General features: G+C 36.8%; 1 protein-coding gene across 1 annotated transcript in view; it reads right to left on the bottom strand.

Annotated features, from left to right (window-relative positions):
- COL24A1 (collagen type XXIV alpha 1 chain) overlaps nucleotides 1–19,503 on the bottom strand; it is a gene marked incomplete at its 5' end in the record, with an annotated part of 418,086 nt that overhangs the window by 102,747 nt on the left and 295,836 nt on the right. The window contains 3 exons of the mRNA XM_089299394.1: nucleotides 110–163; nucleotides 7,645–7,752; nucleotides 11,655–11,708. Of these exons, the coding sequence (XP_089155520.1) occupies nucleotides 110–163; nucleotides 7,645–7,752; nucleotides 11,655–11,708 (216 nt within the window). The remainder of the gene's footprint in view (nucleotides 1–109; nucleotides 164–7,644; nucleotides 7,753–11,654; nucleotides 11,709–19,503) is intronic.

Below are 19,503 nucleotides of genomic sequence, written 5' to 3'. Positions count from 1 at the left end.
AGAAAGATTCATTTAGGAGATTTCACCTTAATTTGCATATCTGGGATATCATCTTTGATATAAGTATTGACATGCAAAAATATATATTTCTTCAGTTATAAATGCTTACACTATAACCTGGAATTCCAGTCTCTCCATCAGGTCCCATTAATCCTATAGGACCCTAAAAAACAAAGTAAATATCAGAGACAGAGAAAAAAGACAATTATGTAAATTATTAAACTTGTACTTCTGTTGTTTAAATTATTTTATTTACACTTTTCATGGTTTGAAATTCTACTTAATTTGAAAGGGAAAACAGAAAATAACACCCCAGCTTTTCCCTATATTTTTCTTCTGAACCACAAAGTTCTCCTTGGTTTGCTTCTGTTTGAACATCCTTACTCATATGAAAAAAAAAATTTCAGTTATCAGAAAATTGTCCCAAGAAAATTATTTGAAATTTAGTTTGCATTCATTAAAGTTTGTGGTAGATATTTATCACAGAGAGAAGTCTAAGAGTTCTCGATATTGTCAATACAGAATACAGGAGAATGTAATAATAGTCACTGATAGTTTCAGATGCTTTGATGGATATGATTTTATTTCTGGTCAAAGCTGTTAAAGAAATGGTTGACAATTTATATGTGATAATGACCATTTATCAATATTTTATAGATGGAGAAACCATATTAATTAAAAGCTAACCAGTAATGCCCCAACAAACTGAAAAGATGACACTGAACTGAAAAAAGTGCAAATAATGACTCTAAATATGTCCTGTCTTTCATATTATCAAAAAGTTTCCATGTTATCTCTTCAATCTGAGCCTCTAAACAAACAGGAGATGAGGAAATTAAGGCAAGAGAATATGTACATGACTTGTCAAATATCACATTAAATAGGCACAAGAACCAGGTCTCTTGGTCCTACATGTAGACCAAGAGATATATTGCCCATCTGATCACACTGCTTCACTACGTTTGATGATTTCTTTAAAGTCCCAGCTCTGAAAAAGCCCATCCATATCATAATTATTAACTAACAATCAGTAAATTTAAACTCTTTCAGTGAGGACCAAATTTCAGTCTGAAAAAAAATAACTGCATAAAATCAATTTAGCACAATTAAAAATTATGGGGCATTTGGAGGAGATATTAACATGTTGCTCAGGATGTCTGTATCCCATACTGGAACACTTAAGTTTGAATACAGGCTCACTTGCTATTCCAGCTTCCTGCTAACGCACATTCTGGGAGGCAGCAGATGATGATTCAAATACTTGACTCCTTGCCATCTACTTGGAGGACTCAGATTGTGTTCTGGATTCCTAGTTTTTGTTTGGTCCATTATTGGATATTGTAGGCATTTGGGAAAGTGAACCAGTGAGTGGTTTGTCTCCCCCGCTCCCTGTTTCTCTGCCTTTCAAATAAAATGAAAATAAATAAAAATTTAAATTACAAATAATATAAGAAAATTGTCCAAAGCTTGCTAAGAAGCTTGTGCATATTGGATCAAGATGGTTAAATGAAATACGCTTGTTTCATGAGAGTGAAAGAGAGAGGAGCTACTTATTTATGACAACAATACTGGAAATCAAGTAAATATAATCAGTGGGCCAAAATTTTGTGATCTGAGAGAGGAAACTGGAGCTGATAATATGCAAAGAAGAGAACTGCTGCAGTTGTGCAAATGATCTCAAGGAGGTTTCACACAGAATAGAGTCAGGTAGACCATGACCAACTGTGGAAAGGAAGCAGAATGTCGTCTTACTCCTCTGACTGTGCTGGATTTTTGAGAGCAGCATTAACCTAGAGGATAAATGAGTGAGTGTGGGAACTGTGGTCAGATGGCTCCAATGATGGATAGATTTGAGCCACTACAAATAGAAACAAATTTGAGATTTATACAGAAAATATGAATCATGAATCTTAATGTACCTAAGATTATATAAAATATGCAATCCGTAAAAAATAAGTGTGAAGAAGTTAATATTGATGAGATCTCAACAGCCTCTTTCAGAAATCAACAAATCAAACCAGGGTCGGGGAGGGCATCAGGATTTGAGCAACACATAATAATAATAATGTAATAAATATAATGTAATAAAAACACATAGAGCTATGGACTCAAAACACACAAAAAATAATACAATCTTTTGACAATACTTGTGTATATAATAGGCCTCAAAGAAAATTTAACAAAGTTCCTCAAAGTATAACTCATATAGGTCATATCATCTGGAAATAAGTAGCTAAAAAGAATCTATTTAAATGAAAAGTATCCTTTAAAGTAATTCTTGTTAAGGAGTAGGTAAAATCTTAAATTGAAAGCTATTTAGAAGTGAATGGTAGTGAAAATATTGACAAAAATATGGCTAAAGTAGCCACTCAGAAGAAAACAGTTAGCTCCATACACATTTAATATAGAAATTAAATGACCTGGATATTTATTTTATTAATATAATTTTTGTTTCATTTCAATTCAAGAAGATAGAAAAAGAATTATAAAATAAGCAAGGGGAGAAACTAATATTAAAACATAAATCAATAAAATAGAAAGCCATAAAATTGAGTGAAAAATACTTTTTGAACTGACTAATAAAATAGCTAAATACTTGGCAATTCTGATCCAGAAAAAGAGTAGGCACAATAAAATATCATTAGGACATAATCACAGAAAAAAATTTAAAAATAAAAACATGGTAATTACAACTTTCAACTATTAACTTTGAAATTCTAGATAAAACAGATGAATTTTTAGACAAAAGCTTAAAAAATAGAAACAAACTGTTGAAAATGGTTATAGAATGTTTGCTTAACTGGTCTCAAAATATACTTGAACAATATAATAATTAAAATAGTATGTTACTGACTCAGAAACAGACAACAAATTGAGAGAAGACAGAATGAAAACAGATCAGTGAATATTTGGGAGGTTAGTTAATGGAAAAGGTAGCATTTCAGAAAAATAGGAGATAGGACAGCTGTTCAAGAAATGCAATTGAGAAAATCATCAATCAATTTGGGAAGAGGAAAATTAGGCTTCTACAATTCACATACCAAAAACATAAACTCCATAGGCCTCAAAGATTTAAGGGTAAAAATAAAGTTATGAAAGTATTAGGAGAAGAATCTGGAAGAATGAATTTACATACTTTAGGTAGAGATGGCATTTCTAACCAAGAAATAAAGCTCAGAATCTATAAAGGAAAAGCCAGGGCTGGGCCAAGCCACAGCCAGGAGCCAAGGACTCCATTTGGGTCTCCCCTGACAAGTTTGACATTAAACATCAAAATGTTCTGGTGTCAGCCCTTGTGGCATAGTGGGTCTGCCACCTGCAGCACCAGCATCCCAAATGGGGACTGGTTCAAGTCTTGGCTGTTCTATTTCCAGTTCAGCTCCCTGCCAATACACCTGGGAAAGCAACAGAATTTGGCCCAAACGCTTGGGCCTTTGCACCCACGTGGGAGACCCAGAAGATGCTTCTGGCTCCTGGTTTCAGATCAGCCCAGCTGCGGCTATCGAGGCAATTTGGGGAGTGAAACAGTGGGATGGATGATCTCTCCCTTTCTCTCTAACTTTGCCTTTCAAATAAATAAATAAATAAATAAATCTTTAAAAAATTTTAAAATGGTCTATGGTAAAAAGATATCATAAAAAATTAAAATAAATGGCAGAGGGGGGAACATTTGTAATACATTTTGCAACATATTTAAAAAACTGTATTATTATTTAAAATGTATAAGGAATGGCTACAAATCAAGAAGAAACAGACCACAACCTAAGAGAAAAACATGTAAAGTATGCATTAACAGGTATCTTCTAAAGGAAGAAAGTACAAATTACATAGTTGCAAGCATGGAAATGTAAAAAGAAAGAAAAATGGGATATATTTTCAATTTATCAGACTGGCAAACATGAAAGCATCAACAAGAAGAGTCAGAGGTGGGAATATGAACTCGGTAAAACTTCTCAGGATGGTAGTTTGGGAACATATGCCAAAATTTAAAAAGTGAGTAATTTCACAGCAAAAACATCCAAGATAGGAGCCTACTGTGAAGACAATATTCTTTGGATATAACAGTTCTTAATGTTAAAAAAAAAAAAGTCACCTAGTAGAGCCAGTGTTGTGGCATAGTGATTAAAAAAATGATTATTTCTATGTGAAAATTTCTGAAGTCCAGGCATACGCAGTCCTCAAAAGTTCACAGAAGATGTGTATTATGAAAAAACAATGTATGGTTTCACATTTTTTCACAACAAAATAAGCTTTTCTTTTAATTTAAATAAAAAGAAAATAAGTTCTGGAGTAGTAAGATGACTGAATAACAGAATACTTTTTAACTTTAGGTAAATTTGGGGAACTCCTTTTAATTTTATTAATTAAATTTTTTATTAATATAAAGATACCAGATTTTCATGTATTCCATAGGTACAGCTTCAAAAAGACAACCAGACTTCCTTCACTCCCCTGCTCCCCATCAACTTCCCTTCTTCCTTCACTTATCTTCATCAATTTTGGCAAAGACATAATTTTAATTCACTGTATTCACAGGCTTAATTTACCACTAATTATAATATTCAATAAGTAAAAGGCAGGAAGACCACAGTTGCATAGAAGTATAAGAAGGGCTAAAAATGACAATCATTTCCCAAAATGTCTACTTCATTCCTACACATTTTTTATTTTATGTTAACTGCCACATATAGAAAACATATGATAATTGTATTTTTGAGACTGGTTTATTTCACTGAGCATAATAGTTTCCAGTTGCATCCATTTTCTTGCAAAAGACAAGATTACATTCATTTTTATGGTTGAGAAGTATTCCACAGTGTGTGTGTGTGTGTGTGTATAAATTACATTTTCTTTATCAAGTCATCAGCTGATGGACATCTGGATTGTTTCCATACCCTAGCTGCAATAAACATGTGGGTACAAATAACTCTTTCATATGCTGATCTCATTTTCTTTGAGTAAATTCCTAGGAGTTGTGTGGCTGCATCATACGGTAGCTCTATTTTGAGATTTCTGAGGAATCCGCATACTGTTTTGCATAATGGTTATAGTAGTTTACATTCCCACCAACAGTGGATTAGGGTTCCTGTTCCCCTTCGCCAACATTTATTGTTTTCTGATTATTGGATGATAGCCATTCTAACTGCAGTGAAGTGAAATCTCATTGTGGTACTGATTTGCATTTCCCTGATGGCTAATGATCCTAGTATTTTTTTTTTTTTTTTTTTTTTTTTTTTTTGACAGGCAGAGTGGACAGTGAGAGAGAGAGACAGAGAGAAAGGTCTTCCTTTGCCGTTGGTTCACCCTCCAATGGCCGCCGCGGCCGGCGCGCTGCGGCCGGCGCACCGCGCTGATCCGATGGCAGGAGCCAGGAGCCAGGTGCTTTTCCTGGTCTCCCATGGGGTGCAGGGCCCAAGCACCTGGGCCATCCTCCACTGCACTCCCTGGCCACAGCAGAGGGCTGGCCTGGAAGAGGGGCAACCGGGACAGAATCCGGCGCCCCGACCGGGACTAGAACCCGGTGTGCCGGCGCCGCTAGGCGGAGGATTAGCCTAGTGAGCCGCGGCGCCGGCCGATCCTAGTATTTTTTCATGTGTCTGTTGGCCATTTGTATTTCATCCTTTGAAAATGCTTGTTCATATTCTTTGCCCATTTCTTAAATGTATTGTTCGTTTTGTTGTTGTTGAGTTTCTTGTGCTCTTTATAGATCCTGGATATTAATCCTTTATCAGTTGTATAGTTTGCAAATATTTTTTTCCAATTCTGTTGGTTGCCTCTCCATTTTGTTGGGAATTTCCTTTATAATGCAGAAGGTTCTTAGCTTGATATAATCACATTTGTCTATTTTTGTCACTATTGGCTGTGCTTCTGTGGTCTTTCTCAGTAAGTCTTTGCCTATGCCAATGTCTTGCAGAGTTTCCTCAATGTTTTCCTCTAGTAATTTGATGGTATCATATCATAGATTTAGATCCTTGATCCACTGTGAGTTGATTATTTTTATAAGGTGTAAGGTAGGGGTCTTGTTTCATGCTTCTGCATAAGTAGATCCAATTTTCCCAGAACGATTTGTTGAAGACATTGTCCTTTCTCCAACGATTGATTTTAGTTTGTTTGTCACAGATTAGTTGGTTGTAGCTGCATGGATTAATTTCTGGGGTTTCTATTCTGTTTCACTGGTCTACATGTCTATTTTTGTGGCAGTTTCAGGCTGCTTTAATTATAACTGTCCCACAGTATGTCCTGAAGTATGGTACTGTGATGCCTCTGGATTTTTGTTTTTTAAAATTGCTTTATCTATTTGGGGTCTCTTATGTTTCCATATGAGTTTTAGCACTGTTTTTTCTAGATCTGAGAAGAAGGTCATTGGTATTTTAATTGGGACCACATTGAATTTGTAAATTGTTTGGGGTAGTATGGACATTTTAATGATATTAATTCTTCCAATCCAAAAACATAGAAGAGTTTTCCATTTTTTTGTGTTTTCTTCTATTTCTTTCTTTAATGTTTTATAGTTAAACTTTCTATGTATTTGAAAGGCAGAAAGAGAAAGAGAGAAAGAGAGAGAAAGACAGACAGACAGACAAAGAGTGAAAGAGAGAGAGAGAAAGACAGAGAGAAAGTATCTTCAATCTGTTGGTTCATTCTCCAAATGCCTGAAACAGCTGGCTTTGCCCAGGCCAAAACCAATACCCAAGAGCTCAATCTTGGGTTTCCCATGTGGATGGACAGAATCTAACTACTTGAGCCACCATCTGTTGTATCCTAGGGTGTATATTAGTAGGGAGCAGGAATCAAGATTATAGATGAGATTTGAACCTAGGCTATTCAGTTAAGCTGGGGTCTTAACTAATGTGCCAACACTTGCCTCAGAAATATTTAAACTGAACCTGAGGCAGCCTTCCTCAGTCACGAAATGGGTTATGCAGTGGTCTTCAAAAGGCCTTGCTGAGTTGTGACATTTAAATGAAGATATTGAAATATACATGCATTTGATAAGTAGGTTCATAAGACAGAAGACTGGATTACATAATTTAAAAAATATTTTGCATTGTTTTCATGCTGTGACTTTCTGAACAGGTCCAAATATATTAGTGATATAATTATGATTTTATGTATTCAGAAATATCTTCTGCATTTTTCCCAACACTGTGCAAAGTTCATGAAAATGATTAAAGATATAACTAGATACATTGGAACTTTATCACAGGTGTTTGGAAAAATAATCGCTAGATAAAGCACGTGGAATACAAGCATAGGAAGACAACTCATTTCAAGTAAAGCTAATTTTCAGGGCAATTTGTCATGGAGCACAGATATAGACACATTTTGAATCTAGATTTTAAGTGCTCAGCATATAAACTTTCCTACTTAGGTTAGAAGTCACAATCTTATTTTTTGAAAGCTCATTTCATATTTTATTTCCATTTTCATTTTCCCCCCTTTCCTTTTTCATGTCCAGAAACCACTAAGCCGTTTAAGTGCTGTGGAATGCTTACAATTCCCTGTGTCCCATGGAAGTAGATCATTTTCAATGGAACTATTGCCTTCTCTGTAAAGTTCATCAAGGGATGAAACTGTAAGGCCATGGATACATTTCTTTTCCATCCACAGTGACTCAGTTCTGGAAACAAATCTGATACTGACCACAGCACCTCTAGTTCCTCGGGCACCCTTAGGACCATTTTCCCCAGTCTGTCCAGGAGCACCTCTGCTTCCAACTTCTCCAGTGGGTCCTGCTTTTCCTTTATCACCCTGTGGATAACATCAGTAAGAGAGAAGAGTAAGAAAAGACAAATCTAGGACAAATCTATAGTTAGACTAATTAACTATATCACACACTTGAATGATTCCACAGGCTATCTGGTAAGCACAATTTATCAATAGCAACTTTGCTTTAAGTTGATAGTACTATAGCTCACTGCTAACAATAATAACATACTACCACCACATAAGTTACTAAAGATAAAAGAACAATATGATTAGTGGTGAATTAAGCCTATATTTATATAGTAAATTGAAATTATGTTACTGTAATAATTAAAGGAAAAGGAAGAAAGGTGAGGGGATTGAGGGAAATATGGTTATCTTCTTAGATCTGTATCTATGAAATATATGAAATCTGCTCCCTTTATATCAATATAAATTAAAGAAAAGTAATTTGGGAAAAAGAAAGTTAAAACATTTTTGACTAACCAAAGGATTTCTAATGCTCATGTTGAATTCCAGATAACCTATGTTTTTTCTAGTAAGCAAGTTTTTCATTTTGAATATTGTTACATATGAATGTTTGTACACATGGATGTGTTATCATGAGAAAAGCTAGTTCCAATGAAATGTCTGTTAGAGGATTTCACTGCCATAAGATCTGTTTAGTGTCAAAAAATAGGAAATGAAAAATAAAAAAAAATAGGCTGCAGTGTGTACAGTGTGTATATATAGGATTGTCTGTCATTCACTGGTTTGGAAAGAGTAAAAATCCATAGAACTTCCATTACATTGATTGGTTTTGCTCTAGCATCATACTGTAGCTGCTCTTACACAACATTAAATGTTATTATTCTTGGCTGGCGCCGCAGCTCAATAGGCTAATCCTCTGCCTGTGGCGCCGGCACACCGGGTTCTAGTCCTGGTTGGGGTGCCGGATTCTGTCCCGGTTGCCCCTCTTCCAGGCCAGCTCTCTGCTGTGGCCAGGGAGTGCAGTGGAGGATGGCCCAAGTGCTTGGGCCCTGCACCCCATGGGAGACCAGGCGAAGCACCTGGCTCCTGGCTTCAGATCAGCGCGGTGCACTGGCAGCAGCACGCCGGCCGCGGTGGCCATTGGAGGGTGAACCAACGGCAAAGGAAGACCTTTCTCTCTGCCTCTCTCTCTCACTGTCCACTCTGCCTGTTAAAAAAAAATGTTATTATTCTCTTTATGAAAGTGGGAACCACTTGTTCTGTTATTGATCATCAAGAAGATATAACAAAAACCTAAATTGGGACCAGTCATTGAGCAAGATTTTGGTATTTATAACAGTTCATAGGCTTTATTTTACTTTCCAGGGGGCCCACAGTAGAAAACTATATAGGCCAGGAGGTAGCTAGTGAGGAAGATCTGAGGTCATCAGGTTGCTCCCCACGATCCTGCCTACTGCATCTAAGCAATCCACCCTCTCTTTTTGTACAGAGGAAAGCTACTGTTTCCAGAAAATCACCACTTGCAGAAAATAACCAATATGTTGCTAACTATATACACTCCCACCATGATGTATAACTAATTTGATATTATTGTAATAAGAATACTATGGCTGAAATTCCTACTTCCATCATGTACCTGATGCTATGACACTTCTGAGATTTCTAATTAAAAAAAAAAAAACAGGCAAGGGAATTTGTGGTATTCAAACCTTAATTAATACCACCCCAGATATCTCCATCCAGATTGTATAAAGGGATGACCTGGAACCTTGTTGGATACAGCCCACTCTCAGGGACATCCGGAGTCACTCTAAAGTGTATTCTTCTGCTTAGCAAGTTCTTTGTATTACGCAATAATCTGGACCTAGTCATTCCACGCCAGTAAGTTTCAGCACTGTCTCACTTCTAGGTGCTAATTTCATGGGCCTCAATGGTAACTAACAGTTACCTCATTCATTTCTCTTTATTTCCCTTCTACTGTCCAAAATTCTTAAGAAATGCTAGAATTTGACTTTGGAAACTATAATACGGTATGATTTGAGATTAATTAAAATAAACATATTTTGAACTGTCTCAGGCCAGTGTGAGAACCATTTCCATGTTTTAGTAATAGTTGAACAAATTATTGATCCTATACAAAGATATATTTTCATTATTATAAAGTACTAGAATTGTACAAATATATCAAGACTCTTTTTGTTGTTAGTAAAATAGAAGGTAAGCAAATAAAAACATTCTTAATTTTCTTAATGGGAAAGATAAAAATCAATCATTAGCTTTTCCAGTTTAGACAAACATGTTAATAACAAACTAGGAAATGATTACAATTATATTTTTCTTCCTGAAATGTTTTACTAAAGTTATTATTATTTTTATTATTATTTTGACAGGCAGAGTGGACAGTGAGAGAGACAGAGAGAAAGGTCTTCCTTTGCTGTTGGTTCACCCTCCAATGGCCACCGCGGCCGGCACACTGCGGCCGGTGCACTGTGCTGATCCAATGGCAGGAGCCAGGTGCTTCGCCTGGTCTCCCATGGAGTGCAGGACCCAAGCACTTGGGCCATCCTCCATTGCACTCCTGGGCCACAGCAGGGAGCTGGCCTGGAAGAGGGGCAACCGGGACAGACTCCGGCGCCCCGACCGGGACTAGAACCCGGTGTGCCGGCGCCGCAAGGTGGAGGATTAGCCTAGTGAGCCGCAGCGCCGGCTAAAGTTATTATTGATTAGCACTAATTGTAGAGTATTTTCTCTTTTATTTCTATTCTTGCTAATGGTATACCTAAAGAATTTTTGGCAAACAGCAGAAGAATAAAAAACAAAGACTCTTTTTTACAATTACAAACTGGAAAATTTGCTTTCAAATAATCAAGGTAATAAATACTTCTATTTGGAATTAAGCATTAATTTTTAAAGATGAGTATTTTTTAAGAAAAATTTATAGTTCTTTACTACTTTTTTTCTGTATAAATATTTTTTTTAATTAATTTATTTTTTTAACTTTTATTTAATGAATATAAATTTCCAAAGTACGATTTATGGATTACAATGGCTTCCCCCACATACCGTCCCTCCCACCCACAACCCTCCCCTTTCCCACTCCCTCTCCCCTTCCATTCACATCAAGATTCATTTTTGATTATCTTAATATAAAGAAGATCAGCTTAGTATACCTTAAGTAAGGATTTCAACAGTTTGCTCCCACACAGAGACATAAAGTGAAAAATAATAGATGATTTTTTTTAAATGATGATGAAATCAGATCAGACCTATTGTCATGTTTAATCCCAGTGAGAGTCAAGTTGGGAGTTGATAATTTTTTTTTTTTTTTTTTTTTTTTACAGAGGATCAGTTTAGTATACATTAAGTAAAGATTTCAACAGTTTGCACCCCCATAGAAACACAAAGTGAAATATATTGTTTGAGTACTCGTTATAGCATTAAATCTCAATGCACAGCACATTAAGGACAGAGATCCTACATGAGGAGTAAGTGCACAGTGACTCCTGTTGTTGACTTTACCAATTTACACTCCTGTCTATGGCATCAGTAGTCTCCCTACGCTCTAGTCATGAGTTTCCAAGGCTACGGAAGCCCTCTGAGTTCTCTGACTTTTTAAAAAATATTTATCTAATATTTATCTAATTATTTGAAAGAGAAAGAGAGAAAGGAATATTGTATCGATTGGCTGGCCCTTCAGATGGCTGCAATGGCTGGGGCTGGGCCAGTTCAAAGCCTGTAGCCTGTAACTACATCTCAGGCTCCCACAAGGATGGCAGGGTCCAAGTACTTGGCCCATTTCCATGGTTTTCCTAGGGTGGAAAAGAAACTGGCACCCACATGGGACGCTGCCCCACAATCCTGTTGCCTGTTCACTTCTTTATAGCTGATGCAAATTAAAACAGCACAGCATTTTCTGGAGCTATGGACACGTCAGAAGAAAGAAAATGATAAAAAAAGGATATAAGTCAAAAACCTACCTTTTTTCCTGGACGACCTCTTTGCCCTGGAATTCCCACAATTCCTTCTGGTCCCTGAATATTCAATATACAAAAAGAAGTAAATGGTTAAAAAAAAGGCAAGATGGAGTGCTCGAATACTCCTATCAGATAATCACTGAATTGAACACTAAATAAAAATAAGAGTTGCTTTTTATCACAATTATATTTGTAAAATTATTCAAAAAGTGGTCCTGTTTATTTACATATATAGCTGTTATTGGCCATGAAGTTCACATACACAAAATGGTCAAGATAGAAAAATTCCATTTTTTTTTAGAAAAAAAAATTACTTGGTTTTAGTATATCATTTAAATGAACAAGAATATGAAGCAAATCTCAATACATCCATTTCAGCATTTCCATGAAAAATATAGTAGATATTTTAGTTAATATTTTAAAAATTATATCTAATACCCAGTCAGGGAAAAGTCTCAAAATCTCATTGCAGTAACAAGTCTTAAAGAGATACTCTGTGATTTGTGGGGAAAAAGAAAGGGAATACAGGGAGGACAAGGAGATGGTCACGTTAAACTGTTAATCTTTCACTTCAATAGGTACTTTGTTTATTCAAAAACAGATTTAAAGTTTTCAATATTCAGTTTTTTTGGTAAGTAAAAATAGGGATACCATATAAATTTTTAAATCAGCAATGCCTAGGCTTTAAGTGAGATCCATGGTAAGTTAGGTTGCAAGTTCTAAAGTGGCTAATAACTAACCAGAATTCTCCCTCCATTAGTTGGAAATGAAAATGGAAATTTCAAATTTGTGTCCCTGAAACTTGGCAAACTGCAAAAATGAGGTAGACAAGAAATAAATTGTGGTTTACCAATGTGCTATGTAGGCTCTTGATAAATATTTGTTGAGTGAATAAACAGATACCTAAGGAAATGACTCATGCCCTGTGCTCCTGAGTAAAATGTTCTTGTAGTCTCAGTCACTGAGTTGAGAGGCCAAAGCTGCTATGTTCTATTGGTGTAGTTACAGCTGCATCCAGAGGTAGAAATGATAGTTGCACTCTCCAGAAAACTTTATAGTTAACAGACCTTTTAAAAAGAGGCTGATGAATCTTCATAGAAGTTAAGGGTGTGAGTTCCAGATTCATATTCTGGCTCTGGCACCTAATAGTTACAGGACCCCAGGTAAATTAACTAACTTCTAACAGTCTCAGTTTCCTGTTAGTAAAAGAAGTATAATAAAACTTCTTCAGTGGGCTGACTCTGTGGCGTAGCAGGTAGAGCCACTGCCTGCAGTGCCGGCATCTCATATGGGCACTGGTTTGAGTCCCGGCTGCTACACTTCCGATCCAGCTCTCTGCTATGGCCTGGGAAAGCAGTAGAAGATGGCCCAAATGCTTGGGCGCCTGCACTCGCGTGGGAGACCTGGAAGAAGCTCCTGGCTCCTGGCTCCTGAATTCAGATCAGCACAGCTCCAACCATTGTGGCTAACTATGGAGAGAACCAGTGGATGGAAGAACTCTCTCTGCCTCTCCTTCTCTGTGTTAACTCTGACTTTCAAATAAATAAATAAATAAATCTTTTGAAAAAGAAAAAAGCTTCTTTAAAGGGTTACTAAGATTAAATGAGATAATGCATGTAAATCTTAGAAAGAATGAGACTTAATGAAGAGCTCAATAAAATGCTCGTTCTTACAACCAATGTTGACTTTTTAAAGTGAATTATACAATGCATATGAAGATATTAAAAGGTACAATGAAAATGCATGTGCTTACCACATACTTTAAGAAACAGAATACATGTATACAGTATATAACCCCCACAGACACCCTGTTTATTATAACTTTTTCTTAACACAACTTATAATTTTAATGTAATCAAATTCACAAATACTTTTTGTTTCTTTCAATGTTTTACTTGGATCCTTAATGCTTCCTTTCCTTCATGAGTTCATAAAATAGTCTCTTAAATGTTCTCTGAATCATAAAATTTTTGTTTTCACAGTTAGTTCTTTAATATTAATTGGAATTTAACTTGTTTGTGTGCATGTGTTCATTCGTATGAGGGATTTTTTTCCCATTTGGATAACCAATTGTACCAGTAAATGTATTGAATATCTCATTCTTTCCTTTTAGACATAAAGTGCATATTTATTAAAAATAAAATTTCAAAAAATATCCTTAGATTTGGTTTTAGGTTATCTTCTGTTTCCACTGGTCTATCTGTGAGTAACATGACACTAATTACATTACGATAGCTTTGATAACATGTTACCAGGTAGGCCAAGTTTTCCCTTAACCTCTAGCAACTCTCCCACCCTCTGTTGCACCACTCGTTATTTATATTTTCTTGATACTGAGTCTTTGCTCTTCAACACAAATTTCAAAACATTTTTCTTTCTTTTTTTTTTTTTTTTTTGACAGGTAGAGTTATAGACAGTGAGACAGAGAGACAGAGAGACAAAGTCTTCCTTCCGTTGGTTCACTCCCCAAATGGCCACTACGGGCTGAACTGACCTATCTGAAGCCAGGAGCCAGGTGCTTCCTCCTGGTCTCCCATGTGGGTACAGGGGCCCAAGCACCTGGGCCATCCTCCACTACCCTCCTGTGCCACAGCAGAGAACTGGACTGGAAGAGGAGCAACTGGGACTAGAACCTGGCATCCATATGGGATGCTGGTGCCGCAGGCGGAGGATTAACCAAGTGAGCCATGGTGCTGGCCCAAAACATTTTTCATCAGTCAAATTCTACACAAAAAAATATTATGGTAATGTCAACTGAATACTAAGTTTTTTTTTCAGTACTAAGTTTGTAAAGAAATTTAGGGGAGAATTATAATTTCATGATTTTGAGTCTTCCTATTAATGAATAAAAATATCTAGGTCTTTAATAAAAAATTTTTTAAAATTATGAAAGTATTTGTGAATATTTTTAGATTTAATCCTATTTACTTGGTTTATTGCAAATGTTGGAACTTATATTTAAAAATGGTTTTCAAAATGCTTGGTGCCAAGGAAGAAGAATGGAATCTATTTTTGTACATTAATTTTATATTCAGTATCTTGCTGAACTCTTAATACTTTTTATAACCTGTAGGTTATTTATTTTGTTTTGCTCTACTGGCTGGGAATTTGATTTAATGTTAACTAGAAATAGTGAATAGTAGTTATCTTAGCTCATTTCTTTGAAGTTTCACCATTAAGTATGGTAGTTAATGTATGGATATTAAATTTTACTAAGTGCTTTTTGTTTCATCTATTGATTTTTTTATTTCTTTGATTTGTAAAACACATGACTTACATTTGTAACTTTTAAAAAATGCTAAACTTTTGTTGCAATATTGGTATATAAAGGAATTCACAAAACCCTTAATCATATAAATACTCCACAACTGTACTGAATTAAAATGTTCTCATATCAACTGACACATACTCAAAATGAGCTGAAGCATATGGTAAAATTTTCCAGAGCTATTGCTTGGTTCCTATATGTAGATAGGAACTCAGAAACAGGTGGGGAGCTTACAGATGGCAGCGACTGGCCACCACCATGGGAAAAACGTAGTGCTATAATAAGGGCTGGAAAGCAGATTGCTGGGGCTAAAACTGGATGAGAATCACAGTAGAGCTAGGAGAGATCCACAGAAATCAGTGGGAGCTGACATGAGGCCAGGTCAGCAAGGGAATAATCCTCCTCCACCACCACCCCTTCCACCCTTGCCAAAACACACAAAAGCCAGCAGCATAGACAGTGAGCAAATTTACAAGGGACATTAACATGCCTCAACTAGTATGAACAACACTTGGGTCAAGAGCCAGGGTCTCTTCAACCTTGCCACCACCAGACACACATTTCAGTTTTGGAAAGGAGTTCTTGAACTGATGAGGTTGAGAGATGAATCATCCTGATAGTCTGAATATTACTTGAATATCTGAATGATTGAATTCTTGAATATTCTACTAAATTACAGGACCAGATTAAGTTTAAGCATTCACTTGAACTGGATTTTAAATTCTCTTTGCCTTTTTCCATCCCTCCACCGCATCCCACTATTAAGTAGGGGTTTCTGAAAAATATCAGGTGAGCCAGAAAAAGCCCTCATATCTGTGCATATTTAAACACAATCCATGCCGTTTATACCCTTGTTATACACTTAATGATATGACTATTCTCTCTGTTACTCTGTTAAATCTCTATTAACTTTTTATGCTTTCTAAACATCCAAACTATCAGAAAATCCTGAATCTGATCACTACTTACTACCTCTTTTAGCTCCCTTGAATTCCCACTCAACATTACTTTTCAACTGAAGTGCTTCCACAGCCTTCTGAGTAGTTTGATCCTCATTTTACCCCATAATCCACTTCTTCACAATGGGATAAGTGATTCTGTCATGGTTAATCACATAACTCTCACCATTGAAAACCTTCCAAATAGCTGCCTGTTGCAAATGAAATTATCTCCAAATCCTTTACTGTAATCTATAATATACTATATGATATGGCTCTACCAATTCTTTGACATAGTTTCCAGTATTTTACTATGCTGTAGCTACATAGGCTTTGTCATTGTTGTTTCTGAGTAGGCCAAGATTTTTTCTGTCTTAGGGAAATTCCATTAGATACTCCCTCTACCTAGAAAGCTTTTTGTCTTTTTTTTAAAGAAAGTTTTATTTAATGAATACAATTTTCATAGGTACAGCTTTAGGAATATAGTGGTTCCTCCCCATACCCACACTCCCACCCACACTCCTGTCCCACCTCCTACTCCCTCTCCCATCCCATTTTAAATTAAGATTCATTTTTAACTAATTTTACATATAGAAGACTAGCTTTATACTAAGTAAAGATTTGCACCCACACAGACACACAAAGTGTGTTGTTTCACACCCAGCGTGTAAGCCAGAAGGGCATGCTCACGGGTCTGCCCGTTCTTGGAGATACCAGCTTCAAATTCTCCGACACCAGCAGCAACAATCAGTACGGCACAGTCAGCCTGAGATGTGCCTGTAATGTGTTTGATGAAGTCTCTGTGTCCTGGGGCATCAATGATAGTCACGTAATACTTGCTGGTCTCAAATTTCCACAGGGAGATGTCGATGGTGATAGCACACTCACGCTCGGCTTTTAGTTTATCCAAGACCCAGGCATACTTGAAGGAGCCCTTTCCCATCTCGGCAGCCTCCTTCTCAAATTTTTCAATGGTTCTTTTGTCGATGCCACCACATTTGTAGATCAGATGGCCAGTGGTGGTGGACTTGCCAGAATCTACGTGGCCAATGACGACGATGTTGATGTGAGTCTTTTCCTTTCCCATTTTGGCTTTGATTTAGCGGTGGTTTTGACAACACCTGTGTTCTGGCGGCAAACCCATTGCGAAAGTTATAATTTTTAAAAAGAAATATTTAGATAGCACTCTGGCCTCAGAATCAGCCACTAAGGCATTTGGATCTGGCAGAAGAGCCCATGAGAGTATTTTAGGCATGGAAAGCCAAGACACTCTGGAAAAAAGAAAAAAGAAGACCTAAATGAAAGATCTCTGTGAGTGAGATCCCAGTGGAAAGAATGGGGCCATCAAAGAAGGAGGTACTTTTCTCTGAAGGGAGGAGAGAACTTCCACTTTGACTATGACCCTGTAGGAATAAGCTCGAAGTCGGCGAACTCAAAAGGCTTCCATAGCCTTGGCAACTCATGACTAGAGCCTAGGGAGATTACTGACGCCATAAACAAGAGTGTCAAATTGTTAAGTCAACAACAGGAGTCACTGTGTACTTACTCCTCATGTGGGATCTGTCCTTAATGTGTTGTCCAATGTGAAGTAATGCTATAACTAGTACTGAAACAGTATTTTACACTTTGTGTTGCTGTGTGGGTGCAAACTGATGAAATATTTACTTAATAGATACTAAATCGATCTTCTGTATATAAAGATAATTGAAAATGAATCTTGATGTGAATGGAATGGGAGAGGGAGTGGGAGATGGGAGGGGTGCGAGTGGGAGGGAAATTATGGGGGGGAAGCCATTGTAATCCATAAACTGTACTTTGGAAATTTATATTTACTAAATAAAAGTTAAAAAAGAAATATTTATGTATTTGAAAGAGTGGGAGAGAGAGGAAAAGAGAGAGAGAGAGAAAGAGAGAGAGAGAGAGACTAATCATCTATCCACTGGTTCACATAACAGCTGGGTCTGGGTCAGGCTGAAACCAGGAGCCAGGAACTCCATCCTGATCTTCCACATGGGTAACAGGTGTCCAAGTATTGGGGTCATCTTCTATTGCCTTCCCAACAGCATCAGCAGGAAACTGGATTAAAAGTGGGGTAGCTGCATCTTGAACTGGCAGTCTAATATGGATTGCCAGTGTTGGAAGCTGCAGATTAACCTGCTTTGCCACACCAGCCTCCACTTTTTTTTTAAAGATTTATTTTATTTATTTGAAAGAGTTACAGAGAGAGGTAGAGACAGAGAGAGAGGTCTTCCATCTGTTGGTTCATTCCCCAGATGGCTGCAATGGCTGGAGATAGCCAATCCAAAACCAGGAGCCAGGAGCTTCTTCTAGGTCTCCCACGTGGGTGCAGGGGCCCAAGCACTTGGGCCATCTTCTGCTGCTTTCCCAGGCCATAGCAGAGAGCTGGATTGGAAGAGGAGCAGCTGGGAGTAGAACTGGTGCCCATATGGGATGCCGGCACTTCAGGCCAGGGCTTTAACCCGTTGGCCACAGTGCTGGCCCCATGGCCTCCATTTTTAATTTTAATGTAGTTCAAATTTCCTCCCTTCCTTCCTTCCTTTCCCCTTCCCTTTCCTGCTTTCTTTCTGCAGGGTATGGGAGGTGATTTGTGTTTTTGATATTATCTAAGAAGTCTTTGTCTAACCTAAGGTCATGAAGGTTTACTCCTATGTTTTCATATAAGGATTTTATAGTTTTAGCTCTTAAATTTAGGTATAAGACCACTTTTGAATTAATTTTTGTGTGTAGTATAGGGAACGGTTCAAATTTATTCTTTTGCTGGGGGTATCCAGTTGTTTCAACACCATTTGTTGAAAAGACCATTCTTTCCCTCACTGAATGGTCTTGGCATATGACATGCTTTTCTGATTCAAGTTTATTTTGTTCTTTTCTTGTAATTTTATTTCATGCCTTAGAATATCCAATAACACCAGATCTTGTAAAACAAAGTTTGGAAATTAACATGTGATTCCCACCAGAGACTATGCTCCTCTTCTGTTCAAAACCTTTCAAAAGCTTCTCACTACAGTTTGAATAAAAGGTAAACTTTTACCATGGTTTTGAGCTCATCTTGAAGAACTTTCCAGTATTCATTGTGCTGCAGCTGCAACAATTAGCTTTCTAAAAATTCTTAGGTCATTCTCACCTCAAAGCCTTAATGCTTGCTGCTACATAACCTTGAGGGATCTTCACAGAGTTCTTTGCACGGGAATTTCCTTTTTAGTCTTCAGCTTTCTATTTAACAGTTTCCTGTTTAGAGAAGTCTTCCCTTGTGCCCTCACTGTATTGTGTTTTCTGAACTTAATTAGTTGAGTTTCCTAGATTTAATCAGCTATTCTCTTTCATTATCCTATTTATTTCCATCACTGCATTATCACAATCTGCAATGGTCTTTTATCTGTTGTTAGTCTTCTCCATTATATTATAATGTCTGAGATCAGGGATCTTGTTATTCTTCTTACCTAGTGTATCCCTAGTGTTTAGCAAGGTTCTTGGATAGCAGAAAGTATGAAAAAGAACTTTGTTGAATTAAAGAATGTACAACTATATAGAATCAGTGTATAAAGCTGAACAGAATTTTTAAAATCCAAGCTAATTTTTTTAAATGCATAGAATATTTTTCTTCCAAAAAAAACATACATGAAAG

The sequence above is a fragment of the Oryctolagus cuniculus genome, chromosome 7, assembly GCF_051225735.1.
Source record: "Oryctolagus cuniculus isolate XC-2025 breed Fujian yellow rabbit chromosome 7, ASM5122573v1, whole genome shotgun sequence".
Taxonomy (NCBI): Eukaryota; Metazoa; Chordata; class Mammalia; order Lagomorpha; family Leporidae; genus Oryctolagus; species Oryctolagus cuniculus.
The sequence above is the reverse complement of the archived record's forward strand: the minus strand, read 5'-3'. Positions and strand labels throughout refer to the sequence as shown.